The sequence below is a fragment of the Anabrus simplex genome, chromosome 1, assembly GCF_040414725.1.
Source record: "Anabrus simplex isolate iqAnaSimp1 chromosome 1, ASM4041472v1, whole genome shotgun sequence".
In the NCBI taxonomy this organism is placed as follows: Eukaryota; Metazoa; Arthropoda; class Insecta; order Orthoptera; family Tettigoniidae; genus Anabrus; species Anabrus simplex.
Window position 1 is genome coordinate 871773601 of NC_090265.1, and position 25428 is coordinate 871799028.

The 25428-nt window shown below is 40.6% G+C and overlaps 1 protein-coding gene across 9 annotated transcripts in view; it reads left to right on the forward strand.

Annotated features, from left to right (window-relative positions):
• The window catches only part of RhoGEF2 (Rho guanine nucleotide exchange factor 2), a 1252673-nt gene that overhangs the window by 350904 nt on the left and 876341 nt on the right, over positions 1–25428 (forward strand). For all 9 annotated transcript variants that reach the window (XM_067136513.2, XM_067136515.2, XM_067136508.2 and 6 more), the window contains exon 6: positions 14317–14520. In XM_067136513.2, the coding sequence (XP_066992614.2) occupies positions 14317–14520 (204 nt within the window). The remainder of the gene's footprint in view (positions 1–14316; positions 14521–25428) is intronic.

Here is a 25428-nt window from a genome sequence, read left to right on the forward strand (position 1 = left end):
GTTTTATTAGTCACTGCTGAGGAAAATCAACAATAGTTATTTCTACTGAATATGCTTTTGGCTTGTGGAATCAGTATAACGATGTCGTTTAAATATAACGGTTTATTAGTAAGGTATGACCTAGCAGGATTCGGCTAACTTTTGGATAGTATCACGTTTCACCACATTCCACTGAACTGAAAAAAAAAAAAAAAAAGACATGACACTAATGATTACAATGTCAGAAGAATAGCTTTTTTTTAACAATTTGCTTTACGTCGCACCGACACGTATTGGTCTTATGGCGACGATGGGGCAGGAAAGGGCTAGGAGCGAGAAAGAAGCGGCCCTGGCTTTAATTAAGGTACAGCCCCAGCATTTCCGTGGTCTGAAAATGGCAAACTACGGAAAACAATTTTCAGGACACCGACACTAGGTTTCGAACCCACTATCCTGCGGATGAAAGCTCACAGCTGCGGGGCCCTAAGCGCACGACAAACTAGCCCGGTCAGGTTGCTATAAAAATGAGTCACATTTCTAATTCAAGTTTCCAGTAACGATTGAATATTCAGCTGATTCAGAATGACGTTGTAAGCCAGAACCAAGTTTAATACCCTAAATACAGGGTGGCCCACTTAAACATTTCACCGCAGATATATCTGGAACAACAAGAGATATTGAAAAACGACTTTCACGGGCATGAAGGCAGGGAAGGGGCTAATATTAAAGTAAATACTATGAGCCAGTCAAAAACGTAGGAAAATAGTATTTTCAACATCAACTTGCGTTTTTTAAATGGACACCCTGTATTATTTCGTGCGCAATCGTTAACATGAAAAATCACATAAGTAATGGCGTTTGTTTCATCGCAATAGGTCAATTACATCCCGAGATATTACAACGTGAAGTTGACGCTTGAGATAAACGAAACGCGCAGCGGTTGCACATCCCGAGAGTCCAGCGCGAACCTCACGGTCCTCTTACTCGCGATATGCGAGGTAATCATTAGTAGTAGCGGGGCCATAAATAGGCTACCCATGCGTATCCCTGGTCAGGCTACTTAAAATGATACACATTAAAGCACCCATGTCACGACAAATTTTATGGGACATCATGGTCCAAGACACCAACGTAAATATCAATATGGTACGTGTACATACTGCGGCTGTACAGTTAGACCTATTACATACCAAGCATGTAACATGTATCAATTCCTACTTTTCACCTTCAATAAATAAATTATAGGATTAAATTCGCTGCAGTTTTCGATTTACTCCTATAAAATGGTTCATATTTTTCTTTCCGGCAATGTCATCAACCAGAACCTGCATAACGGTCTGCCACGGCCGCTTCCTCCCCACTCATAGGCCTTTCCTATCCCATCGTTGCCATAGGAGTTTTGTCGAAGAACGCGCATATGAACATTTATATAGTATATTTTTTTCTAAATCCTTGCCGGATTGAGTAGCTCGGACGACAGAGCGCTGGCTTTCTTAGCCCAGCTTGGAAGGTTCGATCTTGGGTCAGTCCCGCGGTATTCGAAGGTGCTCAGATACGTGAGCCTCGTGGTAGATTTGCTGGCATGCAAAAGAACACCTACTGGAGAACATTCTGGCACCTTGGCGTCTCCTAAAACCGTAAAAACAGTTTGTGGCAGGTAAAACTATTATTATTATTATTATTATTATTATTATTATTATTATTATTATTATTATTATTATTATTGTTACGGAGATTTCCGTGGTAGGTAGAGGTGAAAGAAGGTGCGGGTGTGAATAGGTCTCCAGCTACGAAAGCAAAATTAATTTAAAATTTAACAAGGTTATATTTTCTTTTCAAAAACAAAGAAATAACAAGCATGGCAGGTACAAAGTAGCAAATCAAAAAGGGGAGTTACAATATTTACAGGAATTGGGGCTTCGCGCCCTGATTTTACACTGCTTGGACAATCCGCTCAGTTTTACCCCAAACGCGAGTTTTAACAGAGGGGCAGAAAACCCCATTCATACCTAGGAGCCCTTGCTCCAAATTACACAGAAAAGCCTCCACGAGGCATACAACACTCAATTTTCAAAGAGCCACTCGCTCTCAAAATTTAAGCCTCTCCCAGGCCACACCAAACTCCACCTTCAAGTTGTCCTCACTGGACATAGACACAGGGGTAAAGTACCCAACCTACTGAGGTCTATTAAATAAAAATGGGCAATTACATGACCTCTAAAATAACAATTTGAGAGGAGGCGATCTTGCACTCCTAATACACTTGTTTTTAAAAACCTACTCTGGCTCTAGGCCACTAATGCAAGGGCTAATCCCATACTACCGAGGTGACTTTAGAAAAGAGCAATTTGTTTCACATTAACGAAGAATAGGTTGAGAAAATAAGTTCACCTCAAGACAATGTGAGTGGGAGCTCGAGAGGGTTAGCACTCTCTATCCCAATATGCAGCTTAAAAGAGAATAGAAGAAAAGATCGTTACATTTTAGGAAAAGGTTACATGGAGGAACGCTTCGCACCCGCCCCGAGAGTTAAACTGCTGAGCTAGCAAAGAAAGAATTTATTAATCGGCCATTACCTTATTGATGACCGCTGCCGAGGAAAGAGGCGCTTCCCGCCTCCTGCTATGTACTTTATACACTGAAAGATGGAACAGAAGTGGCCCGGAGACCCTAAAATCAGCAGTTTAAATACTCTCGCAGAAGGTTCTAGGCGTTAGGGGAATGAAAACACCCTCCCGCGATGATTTTATTGGTAGATCAATAAACCCCCTACACAATACTAAGAAGAAACACATAATTGGTGGAAAATTAATTCAAGAAATTCGGGATAGGCTAGATTTAAAACAAGGGGAAAGAAGGGGTTAATATTGCCAACTTAACCAAAGACTGAAAAAAAAATTTAGCAAAGAACAAACATTTGAAATAAAAATTTCTCCAACAAAATAGTTCTTTGACTCCGCACTAGGTTGCACTATTGTTGATCTTCAGTAGTGTCCTCTAGAAGAGAAAGTTCACACTTCTTACTTCAAGCGAAACAAAACCACATAAAAAATGACACAGTTCAAAAACTCAAAATTTTCCACGTGGTGACATCTTCTGAGAAAGTAGAGAATTAATAGCGTAGATAAAGTTCAGACTTCCTCCAGCAGAGGAGTTTCAACTGGCGCACATTTTAAATTAGCGGAGTGGAGGTGTACCGCCCGGTACAGACCTCCCCCCCCCCTAAAGTTCCTCCCGGGGTGACACATGAAATTGTTTGAACACAAGGTCCAAGTTTTGATGTAGATATGGAGATTAATTGCCAAAATAATTTATAAGATTTTCTTAATTTGGTTTGATTTAGTTTCAAAATTTGTTGTTGCAGATGAAGAATAGTTTTTAAGTTTGTAGAAGTAGAATTCTGAGGATAAACTTTTAATACTTAAAAGTGATGAAAAATTTTGCAATGTCCACCAAATATTGCTGTTGAATTCCCGAGTGTAGTCATTGCTTATCGTAACTGTCCATGTAGTTGAGGTTGATGAAGTTGGATGGCCAGACCGGCCGTTGCAGCTTGCGTCCAAAGGAGGCCGCTCGGACCCCTGAAGTACCCTGAGATACCGCTCGCCCGCACTATGAGGGGAGCAGAGGTGTTGAAACACGCCGCGCCCGCGGTGAACAGATACAGGCTGCGGGCAAGTAGCAGGTCGTGCGCCGCACATCAGCCTTGGCCGGGAGGAGAGCTCCGGCTCGCCGTGCACATGTCGTCCTCGCTGGGGCCGAGGGGGCCCTTCCTCAAACCCAGTTGCGGCGCGGCGCCGCGCGGCTGCGGGGGCACTGAAACATTAAAGCTAGGCGGCAGAATTGTGTTGGACCATCATGTTTCTTTTGAGGGCACAGGCATGTAGAGAGATTGAGGGGCCAGCGGCGTACAGATATCCATGGCATTTCATCTAAGCCAGCCACTGTGTGTAGTGGAGCAGGAGACGGGAGCGTGGTAATGGCCGTGGCAAGGACAGGATGGCAGTTTAACAAATCGGGGGAGGTTTCACAGAAATGCTTACATATAAAATAAAATAGAAGGAGCAGAATGCCTTAAGAGTGGAACTCAAAAAAAAATATAACCTTCATATTCCTATCAAATTATATGAAGCAAGTTGACACAAAATTTACACCGGTTTCACCTGAGACAGGTGAACCCTAAATATCCTCTCGGTGGCTGGATTGCTTACTAACAATGTAACCGGCGTAAGAAAATCGAGAATGATGCATGGCCCATGAAATCTGGGGGCAAGCTTGCCCGCGGGAACAAAATTCTTGACCATCACCTGGTCACCTACCTTCAAAGTGGTGGGTCTCCGTCCAGGATCATACTTTTCCCTAACCTTTTCATGAGATACCTTAAGATTGGCTTTAGCCTTCTTCCAAAGATCTTTAATATTATCCGGATCTATTGTCTCGGGTAGAATGTCACTCAGAGACCAAAGGTTAGAGAGCGGCGTGTTGGGAACAAACTTGAACATCAAGGAAGCTGGAGTGAACTTATGAGATTCATGAACCGCCGAATTCAAAGCAAAAGCTAACCAATGCAGGGACGTGTCCCACCTGGAATGATCTTCATGATGATAGGCAATAAGTGCGGACCTGAGATTACGATTAACCCGTTCAGCCAGAGATGGTTGAGGGTAATAAGCAGAAGTAGTTACATGAGAGATGGATAAGTCAAAACAGAATTTACGAAATAAGTTAGATGTAAAAGCCTTAGCATTATCAGATACAATATATTGGCACGGACCAAAAGAAGCAAAAATAGAATTTAAGCAAGTAATGGTAGACTGAGCGGTAGCCAGCGTAGTCGGAAATAACCAAGAAAATCTGGTAAAACCATCTACACACACAAGGATGAACTTGTTGGCATTACCCTTTGACTGGCGGAATGGTCCTACATAATCAATATACAGGCGTTCCATGGGGCGCGACGCTTGCTGAGAAGACAAGAGGCCTACCTTGGTGGACATGGTCGGTTTACTAAGCAAACAGGATTTACAAGCCTTTACTAGTTCACGGATTTCACCGTCCATACCTTTCCAGATGAACATTTCACGAATCTTTTCACGAGTTTTAAAGATACCAAGATGCCCTCCTAATGGGGTCTCATGATAATACTTGAAGATCATAGGTACAAGAACCGCTGGAACAACAACTTTCATCATCTTATCATGCCTCGAAGGGCAACATAGAACACCATTCCTCAGAACATAAGGGACAACATGTTCCCCAGAAGAAAGGGTTTCCATTATCGGAGCCAGCGTCGGATCTTCACGTTGGTATTTCTCGATATCCCTAAAGAGCATGGGAGCATCTGTTAGGATGGCATTAACCTTAGATAGTATGGACTCGGAAGGTGATGAACTGTCGACCGGTTCGTGGGTCTCGACGTCGTTAGAAAACATACGGCTGAGTCCATCAGCAACAACATTTTCGGTACCTCTGATATGTCTAACATCAAACTGGAAGGCAGAAATACGGATGGCCCAGCGGGCTATACGACCAGTACGACGCGGCCTACCTAAGACCCAGCTTAAGGCTTGATTATCTGTCTCCAGGTCGAATTTGACATATTCCAGATAGAGACGGAACTTCTCTAAGGCGAATAAGACTGCCAAACCTTCGAGCTCATAGATGGAATACTTGGCTTCTTGAGCCGACAATGTCCTAGACGCATAGGCGATGGGGCCCCTCCCTAGTTCAGTCTCTTGAAGAAGGACTGCAGCTACCGCTGACGACGATGCGTCGGTTTGGACAATGAATTTCTTCGAGAAATCAGGCATAGCAAGTACAGGGGCATTACAAAGAGCTAATTTAAGGTCTTCAAAAGCGGCTTGTTGAGAAGGTCCCCACTCGAATTTGATGCCTTTCCTACGAAGAAGGTTTAAGGGCGCCGCTCTATTAGCGAAGTTAGGAATAAACTTCCTGAAGAAATTCACCATACCAATGAACCTGGCGATACCTTTAATGTCCTTGGGAGGTTTGAAATCACGGATGGCCTGTGTTCTAGAATGATCGACTGCTACACCATCCGGTGACACAATATGCCCTAGGAAAGACATAGAGGGCTTAGCAAAGGCAACCTTGGACAACTTAACAGTTAACCCAGCCTTACGAAGGCGATCGAGAACTTCTCGCAGATGATCTAGATGTTCTTCAAAAGTCTCTGAAAATACGACGACATCGTCCAAGTAGTGATATAAGTACTCAAATTTGATGTCGGAGAAGACCCTATCTAGTAGCCTAGTGAGTACAGCTGCTCCCGTGGGGAGCCCGAAAGGCACGCGGTTGTATTCGTATAAATTCCAGTCCGTGGCAAACGCTGTAAGATATTTAGACTCTTCGGCAAGGGGAATTTGATTGTAGGCCTGATTCAAGTCCAAGATAGGTAAGAACTTGGCCTTACGAAACCATGAAAAACAAGAATGAAGATCAGGAAGGGGCACAGATTGCAACACCACCTTCCGATTGAGAGCCCTATAATCAATGACAGGCCTGAAGCCTCCTTGGGGTTTCGGGACTAAAAAAATAGGCGAAGAATACGCTGACTTAGAGGGCCTAATAATACCGTCCTTCAACATCTGATCGATGATTTCTTTTAGAGCCTTCATTTTAGGTGGAGATAGCCTATAAGGTGGAAAACGGACAGGAATCGAATCCGTGACCTCAATTTTGTATTCAATAAGATCAGTAACACCAAGAGTATCAGAGAACACCTCGGGAAACGACTGACACAATTTGCGAATACTATCAGCCTGCTCCTCAGGTAGATGTCTAAGGTCTAACAACATCTCATCCTGGGTAGGCGAAATAGAAGAACATGATGCAGAATTACACTTTAATAGAGGGATATTACAATTAGAGGCAAATTTGAAAGTGCAAGACCTACTCTGAAGATCGAACACAAGACCAGTGTGAGAAATAAAGTCCGCTCCCAATATAATGGGGCAAGACAAAAGCTTGGCCACAAACAATTTAACTTTCCATGTGAATTTAAAAATACGAATTTTGACACATAAGGAACCGAGAATTTCTAATGGAGAGGAATTAGCCGAAACGTATTGGATCGTCGACAAACAATAGTTAGGAAGCTTACAAACAGATTTCAATTTTGAATACCAATCAGCCGAAATAATAGAACAAACACTACCTGAATCTAAGAGAGCTGTTATAGGCTCGTTATTTAACTCAATTTTGAGAAAGGGGACCGGTGCGGGGGAATCCGCCGCAATCCTAAGACACTCTTTGGGACCTTCAAAAGATGAATTTGAAAATTGCTCGTTCCCTGAATTTACAACCTGTTTACCCGGGGCTGAGTCTCGGGAAGATGGATTAGTCGACTCAGCCGAAGCCACTAGTCACTTTTTATTATTGGCATAGGTGGAATTTGCACCAGAAGTTGAGCAGGAGGGGGTGCTATTCGAATAGGGACAATTCTTGGCAATATGTGAGAAAGCCCCACATTTAAAACAGCCTTGTGATGACCCGGCTCCATTCCTTGCCCCACTTGACTTGATCAGTGGACACTTGTTGCGCAGATGGTCAGGCGACCCGCAAGCATAACATTTACGGGGATTGACTGGTCGGCGAGGTGGAGGCCGAGTGTTACTAAAGGAAGGCGGGGGTTCTTTCGCGACACGCAAAGAATCGGCGTATCTAACTCCTTCCGCTGAGACGGCCAATGCTTCAAGTTCAGAGAAAGTTTGCGGGCACGCCGCGAAACACAAATATGACCTGTAGGGTGGTGAAATCCCTTCCACAATAGCTTGTACAATCTGATCCTCAGGGAAATGAAGAGCAAACACCCTAGTATAAAACTTAATGTCCTGTATGAAATCAGCCAAGTTTTCATCCAGGCGTTGTACACGGTAATAGTACTTCTGAATAAGGGAGGACCTGGCCCTAGCCGGGATGAAGTTAGCTAGCAAATGGGCATGGAAATCCTCAATAGATGATTGCTCGGCAATGGCTCTTACGATTTTATCTGAGAGAATACCAATAGCATACGGATAGATAATTTGCAAAATTTGACATGGAGAAAGAGAAAACACAAGGGCATGATCCTGAAATTCAACTAGAAATCTTAAAAAAGAAATTACATCACTGGTGGATTAACGGAAAACTTAGAGATACCTCTGAGCAACATTGCCAATGGATGAGGCAAGCTGCTAAACCCGGGTGACATAGTTGGTAAAGGTTTCAATGGCAAGGAAGTTAATTCAGAACGGATGTTACTCAATGATGCACGACGTTCAGATTCGTTGTCCAATGGGGCAGGGATAGTTTGAGCAGCAACGGTTATCCTATTAACTTCTCCCTTGGGAGGCGCTTCCTCACTACCTGCATTCACTGTGGTGGGTAGATCGCTTTTGGGAGGAACCTCCCCTGTTAACAATTGAGTGACCTTGCTAGATAATTCAGACATATTTTCAAGCAGCGTACTAGCTTCCTTCTTCTGAACGTCATTCAACTTTAGAGACAACAGATCGTTAACCCTATTCGAAAAATGATATAGCCTAGCTTGCACACGCTTAATTTGATTAGGAGAAGGATCATTTTCATCAAAAAAACTAACTACAGAAGCTAGCCCAGTAATATTCTCCGTAATCGTGGAAAGAGAGTCGTCAATTTCTTTCTCTCCCAAATTGGGGATGGAAATGGGCAAATCTAGGGACTCTCTAAGCTTGTTTGTGTCTACTGCAACCGTGCCTCCAGATTGTACATTTCTAATAGTCAATTCATAGATCAACTCCTCCTTGCGCAGATAGTTAAGATGGAGAACATCGCGAGGGCCGGGCATGGTGACAGAACAATTTTGAAAAACTCAAAAAATTCCAGCAACTGGGAAAATAGTTAGAGTTCGGAACAAACAATGTTTAGCCGTCAAAAGGGGCTAAATTGAGACCCATTCAACCACGCTCTGCTACCACTTGTTACGGAGATTTCCGTGGTAGGTAGAGGTGAAAGAGGGTGCGGGTGTGAATAGGTCTCCAGCTACGAAAGCAAAATTAATTTAAAATTTAACAAGGTTATATTTTCTTTTCAAAAACAAAGAAATAACAAGTATGGCAGGTACAAAGTAGCAAATCAAAAAGGGGAGTTACAATATTTACAGGAATTGGGGCTTCGCGCCCTGATTTTCACTGCTTGGACAATCCGCTCAGTTTTACCCCAAACGCGAGTTTTAACAGAGGGGCAGAAAACCCCATTCATACCTAGGAGCCCTTGCTCCAAATTACACAGAAAAGCCTCCACGAGGCATACAACACTCAATTTTCAAAGAGCCACTCGCTCTCAAAATTTAAGCCTCTCCCAGGCCACACCAAACTCCACCTTCAAGTTGTCCTCACTGGACATAGACACAGGGGTAAAGTACCCAACCTACTGAGGTCTATTAAATAAAAATGGGCAATTACATGACCTCTAAAATAACAATTTGAGAGGAGGCGATCTTGCACTCCTAATACACTTGTTTTTAAAAACCTAATCTGGCTCTAGGCCACTAATGCAAGGGCTAATCCCATACTACCGAGGTGACTTTAGAAAAGAGCAATTTGTTTCACATTAACGAAGAATAGGTTGAGAAAATAAGTTCACCTCAAGACAATGTGAGTGGGAGCTCGAGAGGGTTAGCACTCTCTATCCCAATATGCAGCTTAAAAGAGAATAGAAGAAAAGATCGTTACATTTTAGGAAAAGGTTACATGGAGGAACGCTTCGCACCCGCCCCGAGAGTTAAACTGCTGAGCTAGCAAAGAAAGAATTTATTAATCGGCCATTACCTTATTGATGACCGCTGCCGAGGAAAGAGGCGCTTCCCGCCTCCTGCTATGTACTTTATACACTGAAAGATGGAACAGAAGTGGCCCGGAGACCCTAAAATCAGCAGTTTAAATACTCTCGCAGAAGGTTCTAGGCGTTAGGGGAATGAAAACACCCTCCCGCGATGATTTTATTGGTAGATCAATAAACCCCCTACACAATACTAAGAAGAAACACATAATTGGTGGAAAATTAATTCAAGAAATTCGGGATAGGCTAGATTTAAAACAAGGGGAAAGAAGGGGTTAATATTGCCAACTTAACCAAAGACTGAAAATTTTTTTAGCAAAGAACAAACATTTGAAATAAAAATTTCTCCAACAAAATAGTTCTTTGACTCCGCACTAGGTTGCACTATTGTTGATCTTCAGTAGTGTCCTCTAGAAGAGAAAGTTCACACTTCTTACTTCAAGCGAAACAAAACCACATCAAAAATGACACAGTTCAAAAACTCAAAATTTTCCACGTGGTGACATCTTCTGAGAAAGTAGAGAATTAATAGCGTAGATAAAGTTCAGACTTCCTCCAGCAGAGGAGTTTCAACTGGCGCACATTTTAAATTAGCGGAGTGGAGGTGTACCGCCCGGTACAATTATTATTATTATTATTATTATTATTATTATTATTATTATTATTATTATTATTATTATTATTATTATTATTATTATTATTATTATTATTCTGTATCATGTATATATGTTCCTTTTGTTCTGAAAACTAACAGTGTACATGCTGGTTTGTTTTTCATCGTATACAGCATGAACCAAAGCACAGCAGTGTTCTTTTCCTTGGAAAGAAAATGTATATAACTTTATAGATAGAAATTGAATTCTAAGTACAGTTATCGTTAGAAGCAGCGTTTTTAATAGAAATAACCGTGTATTGGGTATTCAGCCCGAAGACTGGTTTGATCCTCCACAGGTATGCCAACAGCTGTCATAGATGGCCTGGGCATCACTGAAGAGGCGCACAAGGGAAATGAGGAGTAAGGTAGTTTCCCCGTTGCCTTCCTCGCCGAAATAGAAGTTGCTCACATATCAGTCTGCCAAGCCCACTGAAATGCACGCACCCATATTTTCATACCATTCATAACATGGACTGGCTGCATAAGGAATGGTATTACTAGCATCGCTCATACCTCAGTCACTTTCATACTGTCAAAGCCAAGGATGAGACTGAGACAAGTCAATGAAAGTAACAAATTTATTCTAGCCCATACCGGGAGATCGTGGGTTCGAGCCCCACTGTCGGCAGCCCTGAAGATGGTTTTCGTGGTTTCCCATTTTCATACCACTTAAATGTTGGGGCTGCACCTTAATTAAGGCCACGGCCGCTTCCTTCCAACTCCTAGGCATTTCCTATACCATCGTCGCCATAAGACCTATCTGTGTCGGTGCGACGTAAGGCAACTAGCAAAAATAATAATAATAATAATAATAATAATAATAATAATAATAAATGTAGCCCATTCCAGAAGACATAGTGCACTGTAAACACTACATCTCGCCAGCAAAGGCATAAATAACCGTGTAGGCAGCGTGTTCAATTTCAAAGAACCCAACCACACATTTTTGTCTGACTTGCTTCGCATTTTATATCGCTGCTTGGTTCCCTTGAGAGATCAAACTAGAAATTTAGTCTGTACTGTGCACATTGAATATACTGTACGTGTACCGAAGTAGGGCGAGTGGTTTAAGAGTTACGGCAGAACAAATGGAAATACATGCAATCAGAAACGAAAAAACCAACCAAATTTTAGAATTTTGTTATATGTATAGTTAATAGACAAATTACCCTTCAATGCGTTCTAGATGTGGTGTTGACGCACAATGCTGCGTTTACAGTGGACTGAAAAAAAAAACTCCAACGAATATGTCCATCATTGAACAATTCAGCATCTCCAAATGTCTTCCTTCCCGTGCCAGTCAGGAGTTCTTCGGACACATTACGAGAAGAAATGGAGAAAGTATTGAGAAATGTATCATTCAAGGAAGGTACAAAGTCTCGTGGAAGGGCAGCGTGCAGATGAATTGACTGAATTAAGGAACTCACTCCTTTACCTCTTCTGCAGACCTTAAGAAGAGCTCAAAACGGTTCCGGATGGAGAAGCGTTGATTATCGGTTCACGACGCTCAGAAATGAGTGAAACGACAGTTAACGTTGATGATAGGTTTTTTTTTTGCACCGACACAGAGGTCTTATAGCGACGATGGGATAGGAAAGGCCTAGGAGTTGGAAGGAAGCTGCCGTGGCCTTAATTAAGTTACAGACCCAACATTTGCCTGCTGTGAAAATGGGAAACCACGGAAAACCATCTGCAGGGCTGCCTACAGTGGGATTCGAATCCACTATCTCCCGTATGCAAGCTCATAGCCGCACGCCCCTAACCGCACGGCCAACTCGCCCGGTGATGATAGATTTTACCGTGGAAATTAATTTGAGGTACGGTAATTTATAGAACTGATATCTTGAAATTGTATCAAAACGAGTTGCATATATTTTAGTAATGTTGGAACAGGTTGGCTTCTGTTGATTTGTTGATAACAGTTGAATATTTTCAGAAATAAGAGAATAGACGTGTAGAGAAACCATCAGTCTACAGAAAATTGCTGAGAATGGACTTGCAACTCCTCGATTGGCAAGAAACGCTAGTACTGGCTCCTCCAATTCCTTGTTTGGGAATGGCCTCTGGAGAACCCCACTGTCGGCAGCGCTGAAGACGTTTTTTCGTGGTTTCCCATTTTCACACCTGGCAAGTGTTGGGGCTGTACCTTAATTAAAGCCACGGCTGCTTTCTTCCCACTCCTACCCCCCCCCCCCTTTTAAATCCCATTGTCGCCATAAGACCCATCTGTGTCGGTGCGACGTAGAAAATTGTAAAATTAAACAAAAATGGTACACAACTTTAATTGAAGTCTCACAACATCGATGTGTGGCGCCAGAGTTATCATAGGAGGTACGAGTGTAACGAAATTAAATTCAGAGGTTTCAGTGAAGTGGCAATCAGAAAAGACCAAAAATTTCGAATGACTTTGCTTTCTACACGGCGAGCAGAAGGCAGAAATGACCAAACACCACTACTGTTATTAGGACGAAACCAACAGTGGTCTTGGGCCTGGTATTGGTGACTCGTGAGGGAAGTCGCTGAACTCGTTGCTTCTCTCCGGCTGAGAGGCAGTATTCTCGAGGTTAATACTGTCATTTCTCAGCTCCTACGTAACGGATTGAGATAAAGCAAGTGCAAGGAAATTCTGGATGTCTCTACTTTAAAACTGACAAGTTTCACGATAAATGGTTTGGAAGTGTTTCCTTTTGTTCAGTCCAAAACGAATGAAAGACAGGCAAAAATTCCAAAACATTATGCATATTGTCTCCGCATCATGTATACTATCAAACCTCTCAAAATCGCTACACCAACAACATCAGCAACAACAAACAGATGTACAGGATAACAGTTTCGTGACCCAAAACGTGTAGCCAACTCGCTCGTTAGTAAGATAATGTAAGAGGGGCAGTCATGGCTATTATACCATAGAGAGATCAAAGAAGGCGTTCAAAGTTTCATTTATCGATTAATTCACCAGCTGAATAGGCTCAGTTTCCTCAGTCTGTTCGTGACATACCCTCTCTCTTCCCTTTCCATGTCCCTATATCAGTTCATCTCTGTCCTTTGCGATAAGTAAATTTGTGCCACTTCAAAGCATAATACGCAGTTCGTAGAAAATTCGAATAGAAATTATATAGTTTTTATTTTTTTCCTGCCTGCGGAAAGGCTTGGTGTAGGTCTTTTCGAGTTGACTCCTATAGGCGACCAGCGCATCTGTGAAGATGGCGCCGTACCTGGCGTGAATTCTAATAATGAAGACGGCACACACATCCATCTCCCGAGCCAGATGAATTAACCCATGGGTGTTAAATTCCTCGAGCCGGCCGGAAATCGAACGCTTGGGCCAAAGGCCGCTATGCTACCCAGTTAGCCATAGCCGTAGTACAGTAGGCCTATATGTTATCTGATATTGCTACCATGGGTTTAATCTTTGATTTTTATTTTATTGGCTGACTGTAGGTTGTCATTTAATATTTCTCTATTTATTACTGCTACGTTGAACAGATATAACTAACTGTGGAAAAATTTATAAAATGATGTTCTCTGTCTGTCTGTCTGTCTGTCTGTCTGTTGCTTGTTTCTACGTAGGCTACTCTGAGCGCACCGTCACTCTTCGGCGATCATTTCTGTTGGAAATCAGTATAGTATATCAGAAACACTTAAGAAATACACGAAACTCATCACGGCAACGATCTTTGTTCTTCAAATTGAGAAATAAAAAAATGAAGTCTTTGTATACATTTAATCTGATATTAGTTTTGCTTTATATTTTTATAAAATATTTGAAATTGCATGATGTTCATTGTGTTTGCTATGCGAACGTGTGCTTGCTTGGCTGCTTTTTGCCTGCTGCTGAACGCCACCTCCCGCTTTGCTTGCAGAACGCCAAACAACGCCAACTGGAGTGTCAGCGAGTTCACACGTTACGACTGATGCTAGAGAAGGAACAGCGTTATGTTGAGTCACTGCGTTCGCAGATGGCCAAAAGTAACGACACCAAGCTCCTCCAGGAGCTCTCGGGGGCGGAACGACGTGTGCGTACCTTGGAGGAGGAGGTGCTCAACCTCACCAGTGGCGTCAACGAGGTAGGAGCATTCCTTTTTTTTTTTTTTTTTTTCTTTCTGTAAAGAGCATGCTTTGCAAGTTACGCTCCCCACCCCTAGTCTGTGCTCCATTTAAGTTTTTCTTTACATTTCCATTATTCACCCCGTGAATGTTCTTCGTCGGATATAGGTCCTTTAGATCAAATGCTTTGTTATAATACTTGAGATAGTGCCAAAGTCCTTTTCTAAGGACGTATCTATGTAGGTTCTTGCATGAACAGCCTCTGCTTGTCTCTTAAGCACAAGGGAGCAGTGAATTGAGCATTTTTTTTTTTTGCTAGTTGTTTTACGTCGCACCGACACAGATAGGTCTTACGGCGACGATGGGACAGGAAAGGGCTAGGAGTGGGAAGGAAGCGGCCGTGGCCTTAATTAAGGTACAGCCCCAGCATTTGCCTGGTGTGAAAATGGGAAACCACGGAAAACCATTTTCAGGGCTGCCGACAGTGGGGTTCGAACCTACTATCTCCCGAATACTGGATACTGGCCGCACTTAAGCGACTGCAGCTATCGAGCTCGGTGAGCATTTTTCTAAGAATCATTTGGGAACTTTTACACAATGAGGGTAAGTTATAGGCTATAGTGGTAATAGTGCTAAGTATCTTCTGAAGTATATTTCCAGTGTGTATTCGAGTGCTGCTTATAATTTTAGCACACTATTTATTCTGTGTAACGCTGATTACATTCCGAAAATCAGGGTTTGATTCCCTCCGCATATAGCCCTTTTCCCTCATAGTTTGAGTTATCTTCTAGTGTACTCCGAGTCCCTCCATAGCAAATATTCCTTAACCGGACACGCAGTATTGCGTCACACTTTTCACTGACTTTGAACTGTCAAGTATATGAAGTACTGTATCTGTTTAAAATTTGTGTATTGGCTAGGTATATCTTTTCCCTACCATTCATGTCATACTGAAATCTTTATTCTTGTAAGATTGAATAAGTGATCTTAAAAACGTTTTTGTTTCTTCTACCTAAAAACGTAGGGAAATGGCTATTTAAGTATGTATCTAGATATTTTCGGTCGACGGTATGTTATAAAATTCGAATAAAAAGAGACTTTAATGGAACGGAATCTTAGTGCTTTTTCCTGGAGGGGAAGGATTTGGAATATTTACTACAATTTTTGTTCCGAAGGAATCGAGAATAAACATCGACCGCAGGAAAGTCACCCATTTATTCCTGGTGCTTTACTGAATTAGGAACAAGTCCGTTGCGAGTTGAATTTAATTTAAGACACTCATTAAATTCCACGTTATAGTTACACTTCATGAAGCATTGTTTTCTTTGATAATAAACTTTTGGGAAGGAGAGAAATAATTCGACGTGGTGTCCAGTTTATCGAAGTTTTTTTTTTTTTTTTTTTTTGCTAGGGGCTTTACGTCGCACCGACACAGATAGGTCTTATGGCGACGATGGGATAGGAAAGGCCTAGGAGTTGGAAGGAAGCGGCCGTGGCCTTAATTAAGGTACAGCCCCAGCATTTGCCTGGTGTGAAAATGGGAAACCACGGAAAACCATCTTCAGGGCTGCCGATAGTGGGATTCGAACCTACTATCTCCCGGATGCAAGCTCACAACCACGCGCCTCTACGCGCACGGCCAACTCGCCCGGTTTATCGAAGTTTGCCCGAAGAGATGTGGTTTCTCTGTTACCTCATTCTAAGTAATTTATTATTTTCAAATTCAAAAGCATCACTTTAGCTTAATAATAATAGCTTAATAAGAGGCACAATTTTAAGAACGACAATAATGAAATTTTAAAACAATGAAAAATAAATTGCATGTAATTGCATGTACACATTGGTACTTTTCTGTTGCGTTTAGTAGGTGATTATATGTTAAAATTGAGCCTTTTGAATATCAGAAGAACATCATTAAAATTATTTTAAAATAATCAGTGCCTCTATATCAGTGTATTATTTACCGTTTAAGCTTGATTATTTTTTCACAACATTTATATGTAAATTACCAGAAACAAAATATGTCACACTTATGGTAAAAGTCTTCTCTGGCCCTGCATGGAAGTAGAACCCATTTTTTCTTTGGAAATACTCTACTATTTTATCTGTTGAATATTCTTCGTAGATTTTTTTGTTGGGCTTTTATCGCCTTGATTTGAAAAACAAATGCGTATTTTCTCATGCGCGTGGAAACATTAAATCCTTCGCCATCCTTATGTTGAGGTGGTCTCAATTCTTATCATGATCAACAGGCATCTGTTAGTTAGCTTTGGGAATAATTAGTTGTATATCTTCGGATCGGACTCAATAAAACTATTATAATAAGCTTGTGTTACCATACGGTCCAGCTTTTGTGTATCTAGTGCTGTATTATGAAACAAAGTTGAAATTTATCATGCTTCTTAAAAGATTTAACGCCTCGCATTTGGCCAGTATCAAGGAGAAAGTCATGAAAATAATAAGCTACTTAGATTGAGGCAAAAATTAATTTCTCATACCACAATTCTTTCACAGAAACCACAACTCTTCGGAACGTGTACCCCTTTTGTTTCCCTGGGAGGATTATGAAACAGATCCTCTCACTCAACTCTATAATTATTCGCGCTAATTTTCCGTGAAATATGAAACCATACATCAGTACATACAATATTTGACAGCCAGAATTTTAGGATAAAATGTCGTGAAGAGGAAAAGGAAAAAAACATTCTCAAAATGGAAATTGCAAATCTATTAAATTATATTGTATGTGGGTAGGCAATCTACAGTATTTGAAGTCTCAACCGAAATGATTTCCTTTGTTTGGATGGTGTCACGGGGACCTTCACATCAGTGATTTTTTCGTAAGTACGTGAAAGGTGACCCCTCGAATATGAATGTCCCAACGCATGGGCCAGATGCTCAAGCATTCTCGAATAAATCAGCTTTGATTGATTCCAAGTTCCTTATATTAACTAAATATTAAAAAAGTAAACGGGCATGTGGCTCAGTGGGTCCAAGTTTAATAATCGAGGGAGTGCAGGTTCAAGTCCCGCTGCGTGCATGTTTTTTCTTTTTTCCTTCTCGTATAATCTACGTAAGAAGGGAAGAACGATATGTTAGCATTTCATTTTTGCTTTGATATGGAAACATACATATTACATACATATTTGTCCTCGAAATTTCTCATTTTTGCTCCTAGATTTTGAACCATTTTATATCTATATATATAAAATAACTTGTCCTGACTGACTGACTGACTGACTGACTGACTGACTGATTCATCATCGCAGAGCCAAAACTACTGGACGTAACGAAATGAAATTTTGGGGATATATTCATATTAAGATGTAGGTGCTCGCTAAGAGAGGATTTTTGGATATTCCTTCGCTAAGGGGGTGAAAAGAGGGGTGAAATTTTAAAATGAGTGTGTCTATATCTCGAAAGTTTACAGATGTAAAAATTGGTATTTAGAATCTTCTTTAAAAATAAGGAAACACGTATTTTTTTCTTTTCAGAAAATCCCAATAGGAGGGGTGCAAAGGGGTGAAAATGGGGAAAATGGGTTGAATGCCCTTAATCAGTATACCAGTACTTATATCTCAGAAACTGAAGATATTACAGACCTGAAAATTGGTACTTTTGATCTCTTTTAAAAATAAAGAAACAAGTATTTTTTTGTTTTTGGAAAATCCAATTAATGGGAGGGTGAAAAGGGGGTGAATTTTTAAAATGAGTGAATCTATATCTCCCAACTTTTAAAGTTTGCAGATGTAAAAATTGGTATTTAGAATCTTCATTAAACATAAAGAAACACGTATTTTTTGTTTTCGGAAAATCGCAATAGGAGGGGTGAAAAGGGGGTGAAAAAGGCTTTGATGAGGCTCCATATATTTCAGAAACTGAAGATATTACAGACCTGAAAATTGGTGTTTGGGATCTCCTTTAAAAATAAAGAAACACGTATTTTTTGTTTTTGGAAAATCCAACTAATGGGGGGGGGGGTGAAAAGGGGGTTATTTTTTAAAATGAGTGTATCTGTATCTCAAAACTGTTACAGTTTATAGATGTAAAAATTGGTATTTAGAATCTCCTTTAAAAATAAAGAAACACGTATTCTTTTGTTTTCGGAAAATCCCAATAGGAAGGGTGTAAAAGGGTGAATAATGGGTTGAATGCCTTTAATGAGGCTACTTATATTTCAGAACCTGAAGATATTACAGACCTGAAAGTTGGTATTTGGGATCTACTTTAAATGTAAAGAAACACGTATTTTTTCGTTTTTGGAAAATCCAAATATTGAGGGGTGAAAAGGGGGGTGAATTTTTTAAAATGAATGTGTCTACATCTTAAAACTTTAAAATTTACGGTTGTAAAAATTGGTAGTTAGAATCTCCTCTAAAAATAAAGGAACACGTATTTTTTTGTTTCCTGTAAATCCCAATAGGAGGGGTGTAAAAGGGTAAAAAATGGGTTGAATGCCTTTAATGAGGATACATATATCTCAGAAACGGAAGATATTACAGAACTGAAAATTTGTATATGGGATCTCCTTTAAAAATAAAGAAACACGTATTTTTTTAGTTTTGGGAAAATCCTATTAATGGCGGTTAAACAGAAGTGACAAATTGGGGTGAATTTTTTGAAAGATTATCTTGGAAACGTAAAATGTTACAGACGTAAAAAGTGGGTGTTTGGAATCTCCTGTAAATCTAAAGAAACATAGGTGATTTGTGTTTGGAAACTCCACTTAAGGGGAACTCAAAAGGGGTGAAATTTTAAAATGAGAATTTTTACAGTTTATCTCAAAAAACTTAACATGTTACAGAAGTGAAAAATGGTATTTTTTTATCTCTATTAAAGATAAAGAAACGTGTATTGTTAGCTTTCGGGAATACCACTTGGGTGGAGGGGGGGTAAAAGTGACTGAAAATGGTGTTGAATTATTTTAATTAGGCTACTGATATCTCAAAAATGAAGATGTTACAGACGTGAAATTTGATATTTGCAATCTGCTTTAAAAATAAAGAAACACGTATTCTCGGAAAATCCAATGAAGGGGGGGGGGTGAAAGAATTGAAAAATTAATTGAATTGAATGAGAATACATACATCTAATAAAAACTAAAGTTGTTACAGACGTGAAAATTCGTATTTGGATCTCCTTTAAAAACAAAGAAAAACGCGTTTTGGGGGAAACCATCTTGGAGGGCGGGAGTGTAAAGGAGTTGAATTCCTTTCATGAGGACACATAAATCAAAAACTGAAGAAGTTAGAGTCGTGATAATTGGTATTTAGAAGATCCTTTACTATTAAAGAAACAAGTATTTTTGCGGGAAAATTCACTTGGGGGGGGGGGGAGTAGTGTGAAATGAAGTGAAAAAAGTAAATTATTTTTATGGGGATACTTATATCTCAAAACTGAAGGTAATAGACGTGAACATTGGTGTTTGAAATCTTCTTTAAACATAAGAAACATGCCTTCTTTTAATTTTTTTTTGGGAGTGGGGGTGTGCCGGTAAATAAACTTAACGGCGGTGGGGTGTAGAAGGAGGTGAGACCAATTGATTTTACTGTTCTTAATGTACTTATAAGGATCCACGGCAGCGCGCCGGCCTCTCACAGCTGGGTTCCGTGGTTCAAATCCCGTTCACTCCATGTGACATTCATGCTGGACAAAACGGAGGCGGGACAGGTTTTTCTCCGGATACTCCGGTTTTCCTGTCATTATCCATTCCAGCAACACATAATAATAATAATAATAATAATAATAATAATAATAATAATAATAATAATAATAATAATAATGTTCCGGACCGTCGTCAAATGTGCGGACCGCGCTGGAAACGGCTCCTGGACGGGTAATGACTAAGAATGCAGTCCGGCCGCGGGTTCAGTGCCTTCTAGGCACCCAATATGACACCACGCCAGATCTCCTGAAGGATTTTATCCATATTAAAAATTATTATAGGAAAAGATGGCAAAGATTTACGGACCCAACTGACCGGGAGGAATACCTGAGCCTAGCCCGGGAAGTACGAAATCGATTGCTGGAAAGGAAGATTGAAAAATGGGAGGAAACGTGCCGTAAAATGATAGAAAACCAGTCAGATCGGGAATGTTGGTGGATTCTCGCAGAAAACGAGTCAGTTCGCGAATTTCGGCGGATTATATATCTAAAACAATAAGCATTCAATTATAAATTTCAGTATAATACCGTAGCGAAGCACGGGTATCTTGCTAGTATTATAATATGCGTAGAATGAAACACAAGAAGAAAAAACCATGCATGCATAGGGTACCCATTTTCTGGAAAGTCAGGGAAAACACATAAATATAAAAACAGGAAATATACAGGGAAAACAGGGAAATGACTTGCCATGTCCAAATTAAGCTTTTAACCCAATACTGGACCTGAACGGAATGACTGAGCGAGACTGATATGTAGACGAAACGCAAGCCATATGCAGCGAGTTGTACTTTGAGAACCGGGCGAGTTGGCCGTGCGGTTAGGGGCGCGCAGCTGTGACCTTGCATCCGGGAGATAGTGGGTTCGAACCCCACTGTCGGCAGCCCTGAAGATGGTTTTCAGTGGTTTCCCATTTTCACACCAGGCCACGGCCGCTTCCTTCACACTCCTAGCCCTTTACCATCCTATCGTCGCCATAAGACCCATCTGTGTCGGTGCGACGTAAAGCGTGTAGTAAAAAAAATGTACTTTGAGAGAGAGAGAGAGAGAGAGAGAGAGAGAGAGAGAGAGAGAGAGAGAGAGCGATAGTGAAAAAAGACAATGAAAAACATAGACATATTTGTGCTAACCGCTCAAAGATGGCAGTACACAAGGCGTGCGACGTATTTAGTATTGCATTAATTTGAATGTAGTTTAGCTTACAATTCACTCTTAACGATGCAAAACTTAGAGACAAAATGGCGCGAAACGGGCTGTATAGCGAATAAAAATCGTAACTATCCGAAAAGTGTTCGAACACCAGGAAACATTGCTCGAGTGAAGGAAAACCTGGAACGAAGTTCGACGAAATCTCAATGCCATTTTTCAAAATTAAGTGATCGTAGTGTCGAAACATTATCAAAAAGGACCTGAATCTGTATTCTTACAAATTTACTGTTATGCATGCGTTAAAGCGTCCAGACGAACCTTCGCGTGTTTGGCTTTCTGCCGGCGGTTTCTGAGTGAAGTTGAGTCAGAACTTTTGAACCCTCACTTTTTAATTTCTTCATATGAGGCCTGGTTCAGCCCGTCGAGGTACGTGAACTCACAAAATACGCGCCATAATGTATCAGAAAATCCTCATCAGTACGTGGAAAAGCCGTTGCATAATCTCAAGATTGGTGTGAAGTGTGAATTGTCTGGTGTCCCTATCGTAACACGATTCTTTCAACCGGTATGTCCAGACACTGTTTAATCCATGTGTGGATCAACTCACAGAAGAAGAGCGACTGCATGGATATTTTCAGCAAGAAGCAGCTACAGCACACACCGCCTTGACAACCTTGTCACGAGTGCATGAGGTGTTCGGTGAGGAGAGGACAGTCAGCAGCGGCAGTGCAATCAAGTGGCCACCTCGATCGCCTTATCTCTCTCCCTGTGATTTTTACCCGTGGGCCAAATTGAAGGGTCAGATGTACCCCAATAATCGTCACAAACTGGAAGAGCTACAGCAGAACATTTAAAACCCTATTTACTGCTATTCCTCAGGCAGGGCTGCTAACCGTGTCTCAACGTTTGATAAATAGAGCACAGCACTACATCGGTGTTAACAGTGGCCATTTCCAGCATCTTCTGTGATGTTCATTAACAAGGGCCAATCTCCCGGCCAGTCTTATTGTAAATATTTCTTTATTTCAAAGTGTCTGTACAGAGTTTACCTCCATGTTTGACCCTGTGGAATCTCCAAGCCTAAACAAGTTCTTCCTACTCAACTTACTAGACAAATAACAAATAAAGATAAGCAAACCTAAAACAAAACAATATAATATTGTAAATATTTCCCGGGCCAGTTTTACTTTTCCCACTCTGTATTAATCCTATTACATCATCAAATGGAACTTTAGTTATTATATTCACAGAATCCAGGTTAAAGGGCATGAAGGTCTATTAGGTAATGAAAGAGCAGATGAGCTTGCTAAACTTGCAACATTTTGTGACAATGAAACTGTATACAAAACAGCCCCTATATCAAAAATGAAACGTGAATTATATAAATTCACAATCAGTGAATGATCAAAGCTGTGGAACTCAAGTAATAAGGGTGAGGTTACAAGAATAATCTTTTTTTCCACGGCACAGGACCGTTTGGACTGCAGTTTATTGAAACCAAACTTCACCAGCACTCAGTTTCTTTCGGGTTACGGAAAATGTAAATTTTATTTATATAAATTCAAAATTAGTAGTCATAACAGTTGTGTTTGTGGAGATGAAGAAATTGCAACTCACCTTATTTTTGATTGTCCATTCTTCAGCAAAGCTAGATATATTTTGGAACAACACTTAAACTGTTGCACAGTAATGTTAGTAAAACCTATTTTTAGGATATTTCACAATATCTGTTGTTTGAATGAATTTTTTAAGTTTCTGCAGTTTATTTTAGAAAAATTTAAGAACATTTTCTTCCTTTTCTCCCAGTTTAGTTAATTTGTGTGTGTAATCACTCACTTCAAAAATTTTGTATTATATGTTTGTACTATTTAAGGCAACTAGTTATAACCTACAGCCCTAATATGTTAGACAAAGTAGGGCTTTTTCGTGGATAATAAATAAATAAATAAATAAATAAATAAATAAATAAATAAATAAATAAATAAATAAATAATGTTAATATTAGTTCAATTGGACGTAATAGAGTTAAAATAGAAACTAAAGGCCGATTGCAGAAACGGTATTTAGACGACGGTTACGGTTAAACAATGTCTACCGAGCTCGATAGCTGCAGTCGCTTAAGTGCGGCCAGTATCCAGTATTCGGGAGATAGTAGGTTCGAACCCCACTGTCGGCAGCCCTGAAAATGGTTTTCCGTGGTTTCCCATTTTCACACCAGGCAAATGCTGGGGCTGTACCTTAATTAAGGCCACGGCCGCTTCCTTCCCACTCCTAGCCCTTTCGTGTCCTATCGTCGCCGTAAGACCTATCTGTGTCGGTGCGACGTAAAACAACTAGCAAAAACAAAATGTCTAGGTATGACTGCCGTATTGCAAAGACGTTATCTATCACTTAAGACACTGCCTAACAACGATGTTCTACCGGTCATATTTTTAATTCTATCGAGAACACTGTTTAACCTCAAATTTTAGGAGTAAATCACATTTACAGTTTATACACAATGAAACATATTTTGTATTATGTTGAGACGATTCCGGGTAGAAAAGTTAGTTCGGCGGCCTCCTGTAGCTCGTCTGCTGTGAAATCGCAGCAGTTCATTTGAAATGTACGGGAAGGTAAGTTTAAAATACGATTTCACTTTTCAAGAGATAATATAAGGGACTTGTCTCTGGAGCATGACACAAGGGACAGTCCGGAAACTGTCAGCTTGACTACAGTTCTTTGGCAATCTATATATTTTATTATACTTGGGATAATTTCTCTGGATTTATAGATCACATCGACCACATCCATATCAGAAAAACTTGTCCTAATCGTCAGAGGGCTGTCACATACATCAACCTGGAGGGATTCAGTTGTGTTATATTTACTGAAAAGCAAGCACACATAATAGTGACGCTACAGAGTCGATTGTGTGTTTTTTTTATGGATCATCGTCGCGCTAATTCAGATAAGTTGTGGGCAACAATGAGATAGGAGAAGGCAAGGACTGCGAAGGATGAACCGTGGCCATAACAACAGCTCCAATATTTGCCTGGTGTAAAAAAATGGGAAACTACGGAGAACAATCTTTAGGGCTGCCGAAGGTGTGTTTCGAACTTACGATCTCCATACTGCAAGCTAAAGATGTATGGCCCGTATATCTCATTCGGTTACATAGTGTCATCTTCCTTTCAACATAACACTATAATCAAAGCTACACTACCTCGTGCGGTAGCGTGTCGCTTTAGTCTCAATTATAATGATTATAAGAGTTCATTTCCACCGAAAGCGATCTTCTTATCTGTGGGCAAGTCATGCTAATGCTTAGCCATATTTGTGTAATGTGTACGAATACTACAGCTGACTACCGTCTTGCGAGCGTACAGACGAATTTCATTGGTTGGGATAAGCAAAGAGTTGTTTTCATTTTCGAATCGATATTGATGATTTAGACGACGTCCAGCTCAACACCGGTTGAACATTGTTTATGCAAGGAACATCGTGCGTAACTTAGACGTTGTTTAGGTGGACGTCGTCTAAGGCTTAAAATTAGTCATCGTTTCTGCAGTCGGTTTTAAATCTGCTGGGAATGCGAACATTTTAGTAGTTTTTGGTAACAGCAAGTTAAGGCCATACATCCCAGCCTTCCTAATGCACAACTACGTAATGGAGTTAAGTATATTTTCCGTTACCTTTCTCATGCTTCCTGTATCATCAGTTTAATTTTTAGTCTTTGTTCGCAGCTATTGCTGCGACAGGCCACTAGTGCATTAGAAATGTCCTATGCGCTTTGAGATATTCTCTTCCCTTTGCGCTTGAAAATACTAATATTATTTATTGATCGCTGTTGTCTCCAAGAAGAAAGATAATGTCATTGGTCTTGCGTATGTTATCTTCATCTAAAATAATATCGTTTCGTTGTGTTGTTATTTTTGGACTCCCTGGGATTTATTTTGGTGTCTGTAGAGCGTACCTTGTTTCCTCGGTGCTTATAAAACCTCTAACTGTTGTAGACTAAATTTAGTTAATCCTGCAAAGTAATGAATTCCATTCTCGATGACACCAAATAGGATAACCGAGCAAGGATCGGTGCTGTACTTTGAAAATTTGTTCTTTGGTAGGATGATAATTCC